A 20,018-nucleotide genomic window follows, 5' to 3' on the forward strand; every position below is an offset into this window, starting at 1 on the left:
GATGGAAAACACACACACACCAATCCGATAGTGTTGAGCTCTGCAAAAACCTGATACCGCTCGTTCTCCCTCTTCTCTTGGCTCTTTTTTCTCTCTCACAGACACACAGGATGGTTTCTGCGGTAAGTCACATCGCTCCTGTTTCACTAGTGCGGACAGTTTGGCTCAAATTCTGTCAGTGGACTCTGAATTATGTTGTGAATTTCAGTAAAATCACCTCAGTATAGTTCATAGCCTGCAGACATGCACATTAAACTGAATATATGTTTTGTAACCTATTTCTTTTCCCAAATAGCAAAGACTGTTTGGCCCAAACCACATCTGGCCCACATTTGGCCGTGATTACGTCAATGATTTTAGGATCAAATCCAGCCACAAATACCATTCATGGCCAAACCTGGATGTTCTTTGGACCACACCTGACCCTCACAACCCTTGCCCTAACACATGTCAAGGCCAACTTATATAATCTTTGGCCCCATTTGGGGTATATAACTCATACCATAACCCAAATTCGGCCCAGCTCAAGACCTCTGGCCCATATAACACTAGCATTTGGCACATCAGTACCCTAACTAAGCCATAAGTTCCAAAACTACCCCCAGATTAGTCCCAAATGTGTCAGCCGTCCAGGTTGGTTGATCAGGTCAAACATCCATAACAGATGCTTGACAGATTTAGTCCTAAAATGTTGTTTGGTCACACAGTAATCATCATAGTGTTTGCATTATCAGATCAGACTTTGAACCAGCTCTTGTGAGGGGTATTCTATGCTATTAATAGGCTTGTAGGGCTTTTCCTACATATGGATGAATTGGGAAACAAATGGCCCAGGGCACAGAAGTTAATCATAGCCTACAGAAAGGTGTGTAAAAATGAGTGCATTACCTGCAGGTTACATCTCTTCCCAAATAGTAAAGAATGTTTAGTCCAAACACGGCCAACATCTGCAAGTTTCTTTAGCCCACATGTGGCCATTTGAGTATTTTTCAACTTAGAAAAACCATAAACTCTGTCCCAAACAAAGAGACTTGCAGACTTGCAAACAAAGCATCGATATGATTTGGGAAATAAAGTAGAACATATGGCATAGTTTGCAATTGTGCAAAGACAGAAGACAAAAATTATGTTTAATTATAATGGATACACCACAGCACTGAAACCGCCTGCTGCCAAAAAGGTTTGACCTGACACAGACAAGCAATCTCTGGTGTCCTGTGGTGTGGCACAGGGATGTTGCAGCGGAGTCTTTGGATCTTGTAAATTATGGATTGAACCCCCTGTAAATTAGGCTTCTTCTTCAGTCATCCAATACAATTCTAAGTCTTTAGGCTTCTTGTTGCGTTCCTCGGGTTGTTTCTGAGCAGTTTTTGTGTTATCCATCCATCCATTTTCTATACCGCTGAATCGGTATAGAAAACGGTCGGGTCGCGGGGGGGCTGGAGCCTATCCCAGCGGTCAATGGGCGAGAGGCGGGGTACACCCTGGACAGGCCGCCAGTCCATCACAGGGCGTTTTTGTGTTATGGAAGGCCATATTATACTGTTAGAGGAGGCTGTTAATGCTGTTGCCATGTGGATGTGTGCTCGTTCTGCAATGATAAGTGGCGTTTCCATCCAAATGCAGCATGAATTCTGATCAAAATTTCAAATAAATCAGTTGAAAATAATCTCATTTTTGTGTTTTCATTGACTATACTTATGTGATTATTCAAAGTTTTATACAAAATTTGTAATTGTTGGTGTTTGTTCTCAATTTAGAAGAAAAGGGAGTAACAAGATTTTGTAGTTAAACAAGCGCTAACAGAGAGTAGTGGACGATGGATACTGAGACTCTGGGGCAAGTGGAACAGTTTTTGTGACACCTTGGTGAGCATTCATAAGTCCTGTGTGAAATCTGTAAACCATTACACATTATATTCGTTCAACTTATTACCATTACACGTACCTTCTATCGATATACCAGTTTTCTCTTTTCTCTGTTTTTCTGTCTCCTCGTTCTAACCAACAAAGTGTTAAATGTACAGTTTTGATGAAATGAAATCACTGTTTGAACATGAAAATAATACATGTGACATCATTTTTAGTCTGGTGGGAAAACACCACAAACGTTCTGTATTCTCTTCTTTGTGCTGCAGCTCTTTTCAGTAAATCTGATAAAACATAATTAGCTTTGTGAGACATCAAAAACAGAAACTGGCAGTGAAGCAGAAAATTCTCTGCAAAGATTTGACTGATGGTGACAAGACCCCTCCAAAAAATATGCATTTGTATTATTGCTGTTGACAAATAGCCAGAGAGTCTTGTTTGAATATGCTTTATTTGAAGCTGATCCAGGAGGAAGCATTTGACATCGGTACAGATAAAAACAGTCGCCTGAAAGGATGCTTTGTCTTCACTCAGCAGCTGGACTGCACTGGAAAGAAATGGTCCGCTCAGCTTTTTCCAGCTTTTGAGCACTCTTTATCAAATCGATGAACAAGAAATGCAAAAGTCACCCAGAAAATATTTAATTTAACTGGATGATAGTTGTTGACATGTATGCTAATAACTGATAGCTCTTGTTTTGAATTTATGAATACACATAACTTATTGTTATAGATAATTATCAGTTCAAACGTCTTCTACCGAGTTGTTTAATGTCGTACAGTGTTGTGCATTTACTAGTTTGAATGTTTTGGGGGGATTTTTGTTTTGTTTTGTTTTTTTAATCATCTTTCATTACAATATTTGCATCATTATTTAGTTGGCTAAATGAAGATGTTAATCTTCTGAGAACAGCTCCCAAATTTCATGGCAATCAATCAGATATTCTGAAGGTTGACTGATTGATACAGTGAAGCATTTCAGCACAGACTGAAGGGCTTTTCTACATCTTCTGTCGCACACCATCCATCATGTCTGCTATCTGCGCAGTGTGTAGTCATGTCGCTTTTCATCCACAAAATCCAAGAAACCGCTGAGCAGGAGACAGCCATCATTCCCTCTTTTTCCAACCTGTGAATACAGCTGCCTGTCTTACTCCTAGACTAGAACCTGGTTTTGAAAAAAAAATGACATTTATTTTGTTTTTGCAGGGTCAGACACCTTCTTCACACAGAACTGAATGCATGAGATGTCTCCGTTTCAAAAGATTTCTACACCAAACCAGGCACTTGGGTGATTTTTTGTTCCTATGCCTCTGTGATCCCCTGAAGCTGTGTGGGAGAGATTAGCTAAATTCATCTACTTCACAGAGTTTTGTTTTACCCATGAGCCCCAGGATAGGAGATTACTTTTGAAATTAACTTTTTTTTCTTTAAAGTTTCATAGTTTCCACTACCAACGAAGCCTTTGATGTTGCTGTTCGGTGATAAATCCAATTTCTGTTATCATCATCGCCATCTCTCCCCCCTTATTTGTGTGTCTTTCCCCCTTCTCACTTGTTCCTAATTTTCTGTTTATTGCATTCTATTTCTGTAAACAACAGCTGTGCAATATAAAAGCAATCTCTGGCAGACACGTGTGCATGTACAGTACTCAGTATGTCTGCTTGCCTGCTTGTCACCCCCCACTCCAAACGCAAGCCCATATGTGATCCTGGATGAGAGTTGGCATCACGATGGTTTTTGCAAACGCCTGGTTGTCACGGCAACACAGCAGCTCCCCTCAGTGTGAGCACATCTCCCATCCTTGGTTTTTGTGTTCGTGTCCAGAACAAAAGGCAAGAAGAAAAGAGGATGAGAAATCAGTCAAAAATCATAACAAATTAAAATGGCTGCTCTCCGCCTGTCACACATCATTTCTGCAAAATGCAAGAGCTTTGAAGATTAATTCAAAACAATCACTCGCACACAGTCAAATATATATTGAGTGTGTTTTGAGGCTCTACCCAGAGGCACTTCCTAAAATCCCATTACACCCTTCCCCACCTCCCCCCTAAACATTTAGAGGATCCAATCCCCGCAGCCAAGACAGTTGGTATGGAAACAGATCAGTAAAGCTCAAAATCTCTCTTTTAACGACTCATTACCAGTTTCAGCGGCACATTTATGTCACTACTTCCATGCTGCAGCAGCAAGAAACACTATTCTTCAACCAGATTGCTTCAGGGATGAATGGGGAGTGAGTGAATGGAGTGGTGAGCACTGTAATATTTCAATTTCCTCCCTCTGTTTATCTGACTTTCCCTCACTTGGAAATCCACTATTGTGCTGCATCTCTTCAGTGCCACATATAAAACACGAGTGCAATTCTTGTTTTCTCTAATCACTTTCTGCCAGGTGGACTAGAGGAGTGCATGGGGTCCCATTCTGTTGTTTTGACATTTCACACCCCATGAAATCCAAAATGAAGCTGCAGCATGGCACCGATAAAAGCAAAAAATGCCACGGGTGTAAGTGCAGATTGGAGAAAGACAAACAGTGTTGATTCTGCAGGAACAGATCCCAGCCGCCCCATCACTCTGAGAGGCCGAGTCCCCACAGAGAGCTCTTGCTTCTTGCTCTGCCTTTTCTCTCATCTCGCTGACAGACGCTAAAGACAGATGCAGAAATTAGGAGGATGGATGGGAAGAGAGGGAAGACACTGAAGGTGGAGCAGAAAGGGGAGAGCACGTCCAAGATGAAAGAGCTGAGCTAAGAATGCACTAAAGGGAAGACTTGATGTGACAGCAACTAATCTACAACCTGGCTGAATAATGTGGGCTAAGGTTAATGGGGTAAGTGTAGCATGACAGTAAGACATCTGCAGCCTCACACAGGCTGTAAAAACTGTTCTCTCTCAGATTTCTGGTTCAAGTGACTCTTGATAATCAGGGGCCGTATTCATAAAAATTCTTAGCGCATAGAATTGCTCCTGGTGATGAAAATCGAAAACATTTCTTAGAAATGTCCCCTGAAAATCAAAGCGTACATCTTGGTAAAGATAAAAGCAATTGATGAAGCATCTTAACCCTTAAAAAGACTGTTAAAGTGAAAAACTGTTCGGAGTAGAAAGGAGGACTTTCAAATGGCTTAAGAGTTCCTGAAGAGGAGAAGAAATTGACCAGATAGTGAGAGGAGATATGCTCCAGAAAATGGATGACAGGTGGGCTGTGGAAATGCTACAGATTAGCTTGTGCCAAGATTGTGTCTGTCAATCAATCAATCAATCAATCAATCTCTATTTATGTAACACATTTTTGAGCAAAAGGCTACTTTATAAAGCAAATAAAAGTGCACAGGCAAGTAATGACCACACTTATAAAAGCAATTTGCAAAAAACAGGGAAATCACTAAAAATAAAGTCTTTCAAACAGGTCAGTTTTGAGCTTAGTCTTAAAAAGATTCCTCCAGTGTTTGTTTGGGACCGGTTTTCTTAGACAACGCAACAGTGCCATAACACCAGAGATTAGAGGAACCGTTAAGATGTTTCACAGCTGGGAAAATGCAACTTTGCAGCAGTTATGATAAACATAACAGGAGTCATTCTGAGTACAACAAGAAAAAAGTTAAACATTTTCAAAATTGCCATTCCTTGATCTCTGCTTTTCATGTCTCTGCAGCAGTCGCAGCTAGAAGCATTAGGATTTTAATTTGTCTGCACATACATCCACCTCCTTCTCGTTAACATGATAGAGTGAGACCGCCTCCTCAAACCTGGCACAAACTTTCACTTAAACTAAAGGACTAACTGATCAGTATTTAGTGGTCAAAGGGGAAAGTCTACATAATCTTACAGATCATGTGCTAATTATGACAAAATGATGAACTGATGACATTTTATAGTGTTTTTAATGAATCTGGACACCCCATGAAAACTTAATCTTATAGGAAATAAGCACCCCCACATTTATGACGATTTCAAATGCCTAGAATTAGATGACGATACACCACACCAGGTATAAATCATCAAAGAATGCAAAAAGGAATTTGGTGGGGAGCTTGTCTTATTGAAACCTTTGACATTTAGTTTGATTTGTTCTTTATTGTAGTATAACTATGGTGAGGTACAAAAAAGCTCTTGGAGGAGATTTTGAATGCATACGAGTCTGGGAAGGGATAAAGAAAAGATCAAAAGAATTGAAATCAGCCTTTACACTGTCTGCAATATATTACAATTGGAGAATATTTTAAACTGTTGCTTACTTACTGATGTAAGACTAGCAAGAGAGCAAATGAAATTGTCTGTTTTCTAGAGCGAATCTAATATGAAATGTTATTATTTTGACACAGTAACTGAGAACATGTTTGCAATGAACCAAAGACAGCATTTGAGTCAAAGAATCTCCTACAAGTTGGAAATGTATGTGAGTGAATCTCATGATATGGAGCTGCTGTGCTGCTGTGCCAGGAGAGCTCACCAACACGGAATCAACCACGAATTCTTCCTCGTAACAGAAAGAACTTGCATAAAAAGTGAGACCATCTGACAAAATATCAGAGCTGAGGCAGAGGTGGTCCATGTAATATGACAATGACCACTGAAATTACCAATCTGAATGCCACTGAGATGGAAGAAACCTCTGTAACATCAAGCTGAAAGAAGCCTTCATTGAGGAGTGGGGAAAACTTTCTGCCAGTTGTTGTCAGAGACTGGAAGATGATTACAGGAAATGTATCATTGATTTACTCATTTTTGTTGTCAGATAAGCAAATTTATTGTTCTTGTTTGCGTGGGTGGTGCGATTTACACCACTTTCATCAATAAATATGATTTGAAAGAAGATTACATATTGATATTTCCTACATTTTCAGTGGGGTGTCTGAATGTTTTCAGATGACCGAACATCCAAGAGGTCGACCATATTCAAAAAGACAGTGACTGAACTTTACTTTGAACATTAATCTTGGGTGCTCAGAAACGTAGCTGGTTAAAATAAGTCTTCTGTGCGGCTGGGTTTAAGATGTGTGTGTGCATCACGCACAGATAAACAGTTTCTTCTCTGTCGTGACAACAATAAGTGTGGGTCTGCTGCACACATTGTGCCTCCTTGTCCTGTTTGCAATGTTCAGGAGAGGAATGGGGAGTCACGTTTATGCGCCTCTGAGCCGACAGCAGAGGAAGCCACAGAGCCTAATTGTGTGTGAAAGGAGAACACAGCACTCTGATGCAGTCATTACTTGTCTAACTCCGTGTCACACGCATGCTATTTAGAAGGCAGATACGATGCAAAGTTTACTCTGTTTATATGAGCGAGCAAAAACGAAGAGCAACAGTACAACAGTGTTGTCATTTTTCAACTACGCAGCAGGGTTTCTGAGTGAGAAAGATCTAAAAACTTGATTGATTTCATTTGTCTAACATAAAATGACATGCCTTACGTTTACAGGTACAGCCACAATTACAGTCCCCCAAAGTCCTGACAACAGATAATGCAGCTGAGTTCGGGCATCGGACTTACTTTTGGTGAGCCTGTTCTGGCCCAGTAACAGTCGCCAGTCTTGGGTGTGTTGATCTGGCCCAGTGTGGGCTGAGAATTTCAATATTTCAAAAATTTCAGAATTTCAAAATTTTGGCCAAATTCAAACCAACAACAGACCAAATGTGATTTGGTTTCGGCACCCTGAACTGGACCGACGTGCTCTGCTGACCTATCCAGAGAAGCAACACAGCAAACCTGGAAACAGAGACTGAATTGTGACTTTGACTTTCCACTTTCCACTAAGGAGCGACACAGATTGCCGCATAAAATCCACTATCTTGCTTTTAAAACACATTTCAGATTAATCTGCAGTTTTGCTGCAACAAGAGGAAAGGCAAAGCCAAGACCAGAGTTCTGGCGTCTGGGCCCTCATGTTGAAACATCTGACCAATGACACAAGAAGAAATGTCAGAGACTAATCAAGGTCAGTGCATCATCCTGTAGAAACCAGTCTAAATTTCACAGAATACAGTCAATTCCATAGTGCTGAGGTTATTCAGTTAGGACAAACAGACCCACAATGCCTTCAAAATAACCATGTTCAGTGTAGGTGGAGGCTAGAGATCTCATGTTCCAGCTGAATGATACTGAGTCATTGCAGGTGCACAACAACAATATGAAGTCCTTCAGAATACATTCATAGGAACAGACGACTGAACATAATTGAGAGGACAGTACAAACCCTTTTGTGTCTTCCTCAGTTATGACTTGTTTTTATTTTCCTTCCTCTGGTACAGATGCTGCTTGGTGTTGCCACACAGTCAGGGTTACATTCAATACAGTCTTCTAAGCACATTATGGGCCGAGCATGGTGAGTTACTTTTTCCATTAAAATCGTACTCTCCACACTGTACAATATGATTGTATTGTGTAAGAACAAGAACAAAAGTATGCAGACGTACGTCAACAGAGCTGTTAAACAATTAAAAGATAAATGCTTTGTTTAATTGGACAAAAAGGAGACTGAAGCAATAAATAGACAAAGGAGATGAAGAAGATGAACGACTTCTCTTCATCACCCAGCTCCAGACTGAATGTGTCCTGCGTGTGATCTGATCTGATCTGTGGATCAAATCTCTGTGCTAAAGTTGATTGTGTCTTTTAGTCTGTTCAAATGAATAATTGAATCAAAATCAGAGTGTGTTCATCATGTCTTCTTTGTCTGGTTTGAATAAAGACTTTCATGATGGGTCTGTGTCCCTGAGCAGAGCATTCAAGACCAAATAGTAAAACCACACTGCCACCAACTGATTGAAAATAATATGTGCACATCATAGTGACGCAGGTTACCAAAGATAAGTATTCAGAAAAGTACCAACGCACACCAGCCCTAAGAAGTAGTGGTGGATAGGAGATCTACTTAAGCACTTGTACATTTTGAAGGTATTTTTTCTTGTAATTTATTTCTCTGCCACTTAATAGTCATCTAGTTTGACTCAATAACATTTTAGAGGTAAATGTTGAAGTCTTTGCTCCTCACACAAAATAATATGAAAAAAATATTTGTTTGTTTGTTTGTTTGTTTCTTTAATTGTTTCAAATCTGTGTACAGAATAGACTTTCACAATTAGCTACAACACTACGATTTGAAAAGGGTATGGAGGAAGCTTTGCTTTTAATATTCCAACCCCTCACTCAACCGCTCACAACAAAACAAACATAAAAACACAATTCAGTACAATAACTCTCAACACAAACACAGGACAAAGACAGAGACACAGACAGGCCCAGACAAACAAATATGTGAAAGTTAATTAAAATGTCAGATAATCTTAAACCACAGCAAAACCCACAGGAGCTTCCCACAGGCACAGCTCAGTTTTCCACCGCAGTCTCATCCCCAAGATCAGTAAGTCAAGTAAGAAGACCTTTTTTAATGCGTGACTTAGTTAACACAGTAGAACCAAATTTTCATCTCTTGAATTCATGATATAATTATTTAAACTTTTGTTTGTGCCATTTCAGTATAGACTGAGAATATGAATTACATGTATAGAAATATATAATCTTCTTAACTGTCTAAGTAAGCTTGAATATGTTAAAGTTGGGGAACGATTTAGCAGTAAAGTAATACATGTTAAACATTAAAGATTTTCTACAGGCTTACTGACTATTTAGAGGGCCAGTAGGCAACCAGAATTAGTAAAGAAATGTATGACAACCAAATCATTAGCTTGTTTTGCATTTCATGTCCAGAATATCCATGTTTAAGTTTAGCACATGGCTTTTCCCTTTCTTCCAGGATGAACATCCTTTAATTTCTAAAGAAGTAGACGGTACTGGTATTGAGTCCAGAAGAGCAACAACAATACAGAGGAGAGTGTACACTGTGTCTTTTCCTAACTGTATATAGATGGGAATCACAAACTGATCCGATGGAAATTAGTTGCACATGGATGGTTACAGCAGAATGTTAACCTTTCTCCAGTCTTCAACAGAAGGGATACCACAGTGGCCCCTTGCCATGTCTCACAAGCACATTTGTTTGTCAAAAATAATTAAAAGTTCCCAAACTGTCGCATCCAGGCATTATGCCGGGGTCGCAGTTTTAAAAAAAGTCGCAAAACATGACAAATTCATTAGTGCGCTGTGATTTGGTCACTCATTTCCCAGACGGAGTGAGACCTCTTCCTAAGACAAATATCCCTGTCGGGGAGCCAGGTCCCCGCGCATGCGTGGTGCAGAACGACCTGTTTTGGGACCCAGTGCCACCAGAGGGCAATCTCACTCCACATATCACACACTGGCCTGTCAGTCTCCTTTCACTGAGCTTAAACAGGTGGACAGAATTTATTTTTAAGGCCATCATTCATCATTACCAATAGTCTATATATGCAATGTCATATGAAATGAATTTTACTCCTCTGTGGCGGTATTTACTGCTCAAAATAATGTTCTTTTCTGTGGTGGTAAACATGAACACTGCATTCACCACTGCAGCGCCCCCGTGTGGTGAGGGTGATTCTGCCGTTACCAAGGGCTTTTTTTTTTAAATTAACTTTATTGAAAAAATATTACATACAAACAATTATACATAGAACAGCAGACAGGTGCTTCAATATTTATGTATCAATAAAAATAAATAAATAATAAATAAATAAATCACAGTGAACTAAAGTTATTATTAGTAATGCCAGTAAAGTTCAAAAAGTAGGGAGGATGATAAATTGATGAATACTGCTGTTACCAAGGTGGAGGGGATTCGGAGGAGCGGGTGTCGTGAGGTGAAATGCCGGAAAGTCTGCGTCCAAATCTACAAAATAAAGGCAAAAAAGGTTTTAATCGTTCTGTTTTCGAAGAGAAAATTCTGTGGGAATATTAAACAAACAAACTGGATCAGTGGGATGAGCTGAGGAAGCCTCTGACTGAAGACACTTTGTTGTTTGATCAATGCATTGTGTAGTAGAGGATGTGCAGCGGTGTCCATTTTGTTGAACAGCTTGTGTAGCTGCCCAAAGAGAAATCTGCAAAGCAGATTAAACTCCACCACAGACATGTTGAAGAAATGCAACATCTTCCAGTTACATTTTCTTGAACACCAGGATCTCTAGTCTGTGAGGTGTATATTCCAAAGCCACATGGTATTTTCCATAATGATAAAATTGTATAATTTTTCAATGTTTTTTTTACTTCACTTTTAACAATTAGAAGAAACACTTTTTTATAGTAACATATATGTGTTCATAACTTGCTATATTGATTTAACTGAACGGTGTTTGAAGTTTTTTTTAGTCCAAATGATCCAACTTAAATTGTAATTGTAAACCAACTTTATTTTTGACGTTCGTCTCAACATTTATCTTGAAAATCCAAACCGGAAACGCATTTTGAGCACAGCAGCGGAGTTTCATCAGCAGCCACCCGTATGTCTGTCCGGTGATGAGCGCACACCGGTGCCGGCGGCTGCAGCAGGCGGGAAGGACGCCAACTCAATTGATTGAATTCTATTTCTTTTTTCCAGCTGCCACGTTTAAAAATTCAAATACGCCTCAACAAGTGTGAGGGATTTTTTTACGCGAAGATGCTGACAGACACGATTGTTGAGGAGGAATTTGAGATCAAGGAGGAGGAACCGTGGTATGACAAGCAAGACCTTGAACATGGTACATTTCCTTTTCTGTCTTTGTCTGTCAAGCCTTACAGAAAAAAAATGGTCGTGTTTTCTCCTTATTTAATGCATTTCCATTTTCCAAATACATGGGCACGACATCTAATATAATTATTGCATTTAACATATAAATCACAATGAAACTTTTAAATCACGCAGGTGCTCTGTAGGTTAAATTTGTAGGAATTACTGCCTGGTTGTCTGAATCTATGTGATTTAGTGTTTTTTTTTTTTTTGTCGATTCTGCGAGCTATGTTCTAAGAAATTTTGTTGAAAATTTGTGAATCTTGGCAGGATGCAGGGAAAGACAGGAGTCAGCAGGAGACTCACATATGCGGCAAAGAGAAAAAAAAAAGCCATGTCTGAATGTGGCTTTAATCATATTGGTGTGTGTGTGTGTGTGTGTGTGTGTGTGTGTAAAATCCTTCTTCTTATGTTTAATTTTTATACATTGAACCTGCATTTAAGAGAGGGCCACATGATGCCAGGCTGGGCAATTCTCTGATATATGTAAATCCATATCTGTTATTTAGATTTGATTAAATGTAAGTCAGTTCCTGATCATGGAGGTAAACGTGGTTGCTGGACTCCTGCCAACAAAACCTCACAAAGCTGCTTGGAAGGTCTCTGTGCCTCCATCAGTGACACTGAGCTATGAGCTCCGAAGCCCGTCCGATTCCTGCTCACTCCATCTCTCCCACAGACCTGCAGCTGGCGGCCGAGCTCGGGAAGACTCTCCTGGAGAGGAACAGGGAGCTGGAGCAGGGGCTGCAGCAGATGTACGCCACCAACCAGGAACAACTGCAGGAGATCGAGGTAAGGACGTGTCTGTCGTCTCGTCTGACTCGGCTTCAGCTCGTCTCTGTCAAACCAGGACTCGGTCGTGTATCGGGTTACTTCATAAAATGACATGAATTATTCCACGAGAGCTTCATGTTGTGCTACAAAATGATTTTAAAATAAAAGGTATGGAGAGGCCATGATTTTCCTCTGGAGATAGTTGGTCATGTCTGCCTTTACTTCTCCTGTTTCAGTTTAAATTGATCAAGTCCCGACACTAAAAACTCAAATTCTGCCTCCCAGGCAACACAAAATCCTGCCCTGCCCTCTCTGTAAAGGCTGAACTGAAGGCCAAAACAGCACGTTATTCATGAGAAGATTTGTTTTCTAGTATGGTTGTTTTCTGAAAAAGATACCAGAACTGATCAAGGTTTAAATATAGCGCAGGAAAAACGGCAGTCTTTGTTGTAAAGGTGGAAAATGAGTGTTATTTGTTGTGTTGAAGGGTTTGTTGTCAGCAGTTTTCATAAAATGTAGTCATTTTCATGAGAAAATATCAGTTTGCATAAATGTATTTTGGTGTATTGGTGATGTAACAGCTTGTTATGTTGATCAAATGTGTATAAAAGAAGAATGTACTACTATATTACTTGTTTTCTTCTTGTTGTTTCTCTGTTTGGGATTACACCGTTGCTTGTGTAAGTCTCTGCATCCTCTTGCGAATTCAGGATTTCTCGCAGAACTTGGATCGAAACTAAATTTACAGAAACAGGGTCATTCTGGGGTTTCTGGATCTAAATGCATCCCTGCACCTCCCCGCTGACTTGCAGAATTAATCCCTTAAGACCTGAACTGTGATGCTACTTGTGAGCAGCGTTCCATATGATTACCTGATTCAGTCACTTATAATAATGATGAAGCAGAAACACCTTTAAAAGTAGAGTTGACCTGTGAGACTCTCGGCGTACTGTGCATGTCCTTCACTGACTTCTGACAGTTTATGGGAGCTGTTTCTGTACAGTTTGACATTGGACTGTTTGTTGGCAGTGCAAGGACGATCTACAGGTTTTCCTTTTTCTTTCTTGTGATTTTAAGCCGACAGATACGCTGTTGAAAGTTTTATGTCCTGGCAGCAACAACTGATAAGATTAATTGTTCTCAAAGACGTTGGCCCTTTAACACGTAAGGGGCATTGGGTCAAAGAATGGTTGAATTACATCATTGTTTTTATCTTCTCGCTCTCACGCTGCAGTAAATTGACCGACGATGCTGCTACCTTTAGTTATCCTAAAAAAATCACCATAGAAACCTCTCAGCCTGCAGATGATTGGCTAATTGGAGTCCTGAGTATCCTTTATGGCAGCCTTACCAGGCGATATCAAACAGTTTTTATAAGCTCCTGTTTTTATATTATCACCTTTCTCTCTTTGTCAGTACCTGACGAAGCAGGTGGACCTCCTCAGGCAGGTCAACGACCAGCATGCTAAAGTGTACGAGCAGCTGGATGTTTCAGCACGAGAGCTGGAGCAGAGCAACCACAAGCTGGTTCAGGACAACAGGACTGGCCAGCAGAAGATCCAGGGGTATGATGATGGTCTGGAAAAGTTTCAAATGAAGGTCTTTCTGTTTGCAGAAATTTTCTGTTGACTTTAGAGATCTTTGTTTTCCCATGCAGGCTGACAGAAACCGTGGACCACCTGCAGACGCAGGTGGAGGAGCTGCAGCGTCAGGTGGAGGAGTTGAAACTGAGTCCATGTCTGCCTCAGAAGCCTCCCAACAGAGAGGGGGGGCCTCCTCGCAGCGCCCAGAGCGCGTCCTGCCTGCAGGAGCTGCAGAACACACTTAGGTGAGGATCTGAAACTGGAAATGATCGTTTGCATCAGTTTCATGGATTAAAAAAAAAACTTGTTTTGATTCTGTACAACAAAACGTTTTTGAAGTGATGACAGTAAAGCAGAAATCGATGTGGCTGTAACTAAAGAATAAACTAGAAGGATTAAAGATAATAGTTGCTTATAAAACAGATTTCAGTAGCTGCCCAGGTTGATGCAGCATGCAAAAAGCTCAAAGTAGTTACATATAAGACAATGACACTGCTTTTATACAGTGTTTATATTTGTACAACTTAAGCAGAATATCTTTTAGCTTTTCGACCGTTCGTTGGAGTTATAAATTTAAGGGACTGTTTGACATTTTGGGCATACTGCACTGACATCAGGCAGCAACTTGCATGTGATATATACAACTTTTTAAAAAATGGATGCAGCACTGCTACCCAACAGGATTGCCTCCAGTTCTCATATTAATGGCTTGTTGTTTTTCCTTTGTAATGTCCAGATAGCAGCCATGTTACAAGCTGTATGAGTATGTAGAGTCCAATGAAGTGCTTTGTAAGAAAAACATTATCATTTTCATGCCCTGGAGTTGGTTCAGGGTTCAGCACTGTGTTGCTGCATAAGATTACATAATAATGAAGAAAACTAACTGCCTGAAGCTGAAAAATGTCTTCAGCTTCCGGTCTGGGGTGGCCACGAACACTCCTGCCCACATACCTGCTAATTAATAACCTGCTGTTAACATTCCCATCTGCATGACTGGTTATATTTACAATATTGTGTGGCGAAAATGACTAAGCTTGTTGCTCTGTTTTGTTGAGAAGGAAGCCTAAAGGAGTCAGTCTAAAAGGGTCAAATAGTCATTTAAAAAACGTTTGTTTAGAGCTTATTCCTCAGCCGAATAAAATGATCGTAATTGTTTTGTCACAGATCCAGAAACTCTTTGTAAGCCTGAAGAAGGGATCAGCAAATCCTCCTAGCTTCAGTTAGGCCTGCTAATCCTGCTCCTACTGTCCTCCTCACAGCAGTGTGCTTGTTTCATGCTGCGGCCACTTCCTCTTGGCTTGTGGCGGGACGGCTTCATTCACTGCCTCAGTTTAGAGTCTCTGGTGTGTAATCCTGTTTGGGCGGCTCAATCAAAAAACATCCAGGTCAGATGCATGGAAATCTCAGCAATGACAACACAGCAGTGTCGCAGGGACAGTTTGTTGGATGAGGTTGGAAGGAAGGAGGTCAAAGTCTGAGCTGGAGGGCACAAACATGTGTGGATAACTCTCTGAAGCTCGTTGATTGTAATCTAATGCTTTCGTATGCTTTTCTGGGCTTGTCGCTCTTTTTGTTTTTTTCTGACACTTTTTAAAACATTTCCACAAACTAACAACTTTTGTTACATCTCCAGATCTCTATGCAAAAAAAAAAAAACCCCATAAAGATATATATTTATGTTGATTTCATAGTAAACATTCTTAAGATCATTAGAGCTGGACTTGGATAGCGATCTTGGACCTTTCGACTCTCTTGTGTGCGTTTCATGTTGTAACCTTTCACGTGGTTATGCCTCGCTGACAGCACAGGCGTTACAGATTAGAAAGAGTTAGATAACGGTGCATGGGAATAGTTGCTAAAATGAGTTCACCCGAGTTAGAGCTGCAACGGTTATCAACTAGTTGTCAACAAAAAAACTAACTCCTGATTTTGATGATCAGTCAATTAGTTGAAATAATTTAATTTACAAAAACACAAATTTCTCAGATTATGGTTCCTCAAATACTGATATTTTCTTATTAAGATCAGAGAAAAATGTTAAAATTCAATCAGAAATCGTTAAAAGTGCTCCAAAAAAGGCATGTAGATCTAAATATCCGTCTCACTGAAAGTTTTTAAATGAGTATGAATGACTGCAAACAGGTGATTTTTATTTTTTTTTATTTTACCACTGTATTATATAGTGGAAATCATTCGGTGTTTCAATTATATCACTCAAAGCTACAAGATTCTCCTCCATTTTCTTGGTTACCAGGGTAACAGGTTAAGCTTCAGGCTGCTTTTGTGAGGTTTATTCATTCATTCCTGCATTTTAGCCACCAATTCCACCACCGATCCTTTCTGATGCCTCAACCTAACAAATGAGGTTTTTTTTTTGCCTAAACCTAACCAACCATAGAATGAAGAAAGAATAAAAACTTATTGTAACTTTTGATTTCAGGGGTCTGTTCAGGCACAATAAGTGTAAGGGAACAGAGGAAGTTATGCATTTGAGTCGTTCCGCCGCCATCTCGTCATACGTCAGGTTTAACCGTCCGTGTCTGTGCGCAGGTACGACTGTGATCCTGATGAACGCTCAGACGACCTCGAGTCTTCTGCTGTGTTGTGGCGGGAGGAGGAGCAGGTATCGCTGCGACAGTCTCTCCGTGCCCTTCAGACTCAGTTTGCCACTGAGCGAGCTCGAAGGGAGGAGGCGGAGCGAGAGGCGGAGCTTCTGGCAGGGGAGAATGCAGCGCTTGAGCAACAGCTGGCAGGGATGGAGGGCTGTCGGGTATGTTGGAGCAACTTCTCACATCTGTTTGATAATTAGGATTTTGGTATTTTTAATCAGATTTTTTCACATAACAGAAAATATTTTTGTCATATTCTGATTAGTTGGCAAATATGGAAAACGCTCCCTCCTGGAAAGAATAAATCATTGTGAGATCTTTGGCTGACAGTAGGTGTGATTTGTCTGATTTCTAAATCGTTATTCTGTCTCCATCAGGCCAGAGTGTCTGAGCTGGAGCACGAGGCGGAGGAGCTTCGTCAGCTCTGGAAATCAGAGTCCTCTTTGAGATCCATCAGGCCGGACGTCATGCACGGCCTGCTGCCGCACTCTCTGTTCCTCAACCCAGAGGAGGAGAACGAAGGAGTTCCGGCGGCGGCCAAGAGCCCTGCGGTCCTGAAGCGCTGGGCCAGCGAACGGCTGATGAAGGCCGCGCAGGTGCCCGACTCTCCTGACAGGATCTACGACCATGAGTGCTCCTGTGTGCGCCGAGCTGAGGTGGTGAAGTATCGCGGGATCTCGCTGCTCAACGAGGTCGACGCCCAGTACAGTGCCTTGCAGGTGAAGTATGACGAGCTGCTGCGGCGCTGCCACCTGGGACTACAGGAGGAGGAGGAGGAGGAGGAGGACGGGCAGAGCTACAAGTTGGTGCAGACTGCAGCGCTCATCGCAGCTCCACCTGCCCTGACTGACACGGAGGACTTTCAGGATGACTTTCACCAGCCAGAGTACAAGGAGCTTTTCAGGGAAATCTTCTCCCGCATTCGAAAAACCAAAGAAGACCTGATTGAAAACAGATCCTCAGCCGGTGAAGCATTACCTACTTTGCATTAGCTCCATTTGAAGTAAAAACCAGTTGAGAGACTAATTATTGTCTTCAAGTAACAGAGCAACTCTGTGGAAAGACTTTTATTTACCCAGATATGATGATCGCCACACAAACGAGTCGGGAGATATGGGTGATGCAGGAACAAGAGGACTAAACACCACCAGCTCACATTGCAGATGTGGCTCATTTTGCACAGAAACACCAGTGCCTGACGCCGCCGTCTCTACTGTACGATCACTCTACCTCATGTCACACAGTTCTGGTCACAACCAAACTCCTGTGGACACCTTTCTGGGGGAATAATCCATCATCTTCTCATAAGCTGGTGACGGTTTATTTTAAGGTTCCCATAATCTTCTAAAGGGAAAGTGACATCTTAATGTAAAGACTTAGAAGTCCTGGCAAAGATACCATTTGGTTGTAATTATTGAAAAAAATACAGACACATTTCATTATCTTGGTGAATGTTTGTGACATTTCACCAACTGACATTCATGTTTCCAGTCCACATAAAGTTCACAGAACCTAAGAGGATGTCCTCAGTTGGCCAACCAACTATTTCGAAGCCCAAATGTGCAACTTATCTGAAGTTATTGGCATTTCAAAAGCTGGAACTTGTTACTTCCAAGTGAAATGTCTAAAGTTGCAAACAATGATCCATTAGCACTTATAAAGTTAATTTGGAGTCGTGTTTGCATCCACCTGATGAATATGGGTCCAATATTTTCTCCTATAGCCTGATGTTTGGTCTCCATCAGCCGCTGAGGAGAACACACCTTTTGCTCTAAATTTCATCTGTGACTCGAGTGGGGAAACAAAGCAATAAAGTTGCATTCCAGGCAATTAATCAAAGGTTCAGGGGGCTCCAGCTCCACATTATCACCCTTTCATAACTATAACTGGTTATTGCCCTCAAATAATTCTGTTTTCTTCATAAGGACAGTTTTCAGGACACTTTCTAGAAAATTAAGGGCAACATCTAAGATGTAACTCTGCGGTACATCTCTGCGTTTTTTTTTTTTTTGTGTGTGCGACTTATTTTCTTTGCAACTATTTAAAAAAAAAAAGAAGAAAAAATTGATTGTAGCTTTGCCTGCGCCTGCAAAAAAAAAAAAAATCAACCAATGCACGGTTGACCAATATATGCAATGATGTATTGGTGTAGGAGTTCACACAAGGTGCTCACAAGGTGCTTTTTTTTAACTGTAACATAAATATTATACTTGGTTATTGTGTGGTAGGTTAGCTGGTTGTGAATGTTATATCAAAGGGAAGTTTACCAAAATAATAACTGTGTACTTGATCATGTAACCTGTAATGAAGGAATGTGTACGTCGAAGCCTCCCAGCAGCAGTTGCTGCTTCGCTGCCCGTGTGTCCTTGTTAAGCTTAAAGGTAGTTTGTGAAATCAAATGGAGATGCACTTTAGAAATGCACCCGGCATCGTCAACGCTGTTCGGACACTTTGTCTTTGTTGGATAGTTGATGCAAGCCATTTTTAAATCTTTAAATCACGTTCTGGATCTGAATAAATCTGCACTGTGCTTTCACCTTTAATGTTACCGCTCTGAGCCATAAAACATGAAGCAAGCAGAGACGGCATTTGTCTTTTGTTCTCTGCTTTCTGCTGAGTTTGCCCTTTTTTCGGTCATTCGTTGCTTTTACACCCTGAGAATTAAGCGGCACCTTGTAACACTAAAAATTAGACCATGAACGAGTTTACGGTCTCTCAAATCTGTCAAAGCAAATAATCCTAAAACTAAACGATAATTAAATCATTTAATTGTATACAGGCGGCTATCCCCGTAGACTTGGCAGAAACGGCGGGGTGGAAATGTAAAACAATAGGAAACATCCCGTGTCATAATTCCAGATGTGGTAAGAATCGGAGCTCGAAAAGAACTTAAAATCCCTCTTCAAATGTTAAAACACAAACTTGTTATTATTCAGACGGATGTGGACTCTTAAAACCCTGAAGGGAAATAATTGGTTTAAAAGACTTCTTTATACTGTCCCCAGCTTTGCTGGTAAAGTTTTTTTTGCCCATCCTACTTTAGTGTTGAAACAACAGTGAGTGGCTTCAGTCAGAGGCTTCTTTAGCTACCCATAATTCCCCTTTGGAATAATGAAATAATTTTTTCATTTTAGCTGACCATGTGAGAAATTAAGGCCTTTTTCTCAGCAACAACATCCTCCTTCATACATAATGAGATGAAATCCAGTGAGAAAACTATTAAATCCCTTTAGTCTGCTTTACATAACCTTCTTGGCTGCAAACAGGTTGGAAAAATATCCCACCTTATGATCTTCAGTTGTACTCAAGCTAATCTGGCTAATTTTTCTGACATTTCAGCCCTTTAATAATACCCCCAACATGTTAAGAGTTTATTGAGCAATATACCTGAGGAAAAATTTAAAATAATTTGATGTAGGGAACTGTTAATTGGGCCTGAAATGTTGGAACACAATGAAAATCAAAGCATCTCTCATAAACAGGTGGGGGGTTTGACTTTTAGCCATCAGCTAATGGCAATTGCTGTAACCATAGCAA

General features: G+C 40.6%; 1 protein-coding gene across 2 annotated transcripts; it reads left to right on the forward strand.

Moving 5' to 3' along the window:
• The first annotated feature begins 7,595 nt into the window (after positions 1-7,595).
• LOC142373696 (cerebellar degeneration-related protein 2-like) lies at positions 7,596-19,053 on the forward strand. 2 transcript variants are annotated; one of them, XM_075457070.1, is made up of 8 exons: positions 7,596-7,807; positions 8,121-8,194; positions 11,345-11,486; positions 12,195-12,307; positions 13,706-13,854; positions 13,947-14,117; positions 16,423-16,642; positions 16,859-19,053. In XM_075457070.1, exons 2-8 carry the CDS (start codon positions 8,192-8,194, stop codon positions 17,471-17,473), a joined length of 1,413 nt encoding a protein of 470 aa, XP_075313185.1. In that variant the 5' UTR covers positions 7,596-7,807; positions 8,121-8,191; the 3' UTR covers positions 17,474-19,053. The 2 variants fall into 2 exon arrangements, with proteins under 2 accessions (XP_075313185.1, XP_075313186.1); XM_075457071.1 differs by lacking the exons at positions 7,596-7,807; positions 8,121-8,194 and having other exon boundaries at positions 11,210-11,486.
• Positions 19,054-20,018: the final 965 nt, after the last annotated feature.

Source organism: Odontesthes bonariensis, chromosome 23 (genome assembly GCF_027942865.1).
Source record: "Odontesthes bonariensis isolate fOdoBon6 chromosome 23, fOdoBon6.hap1, whole genome shotgun sequence".
Classification (NCBI taxonomy): Eukaryota; Metazoa; Chordata; class Actinopteri; order Atheriniformes; family Atherinopsidae; genus Odontesthes; species Odontesthes bonariensis.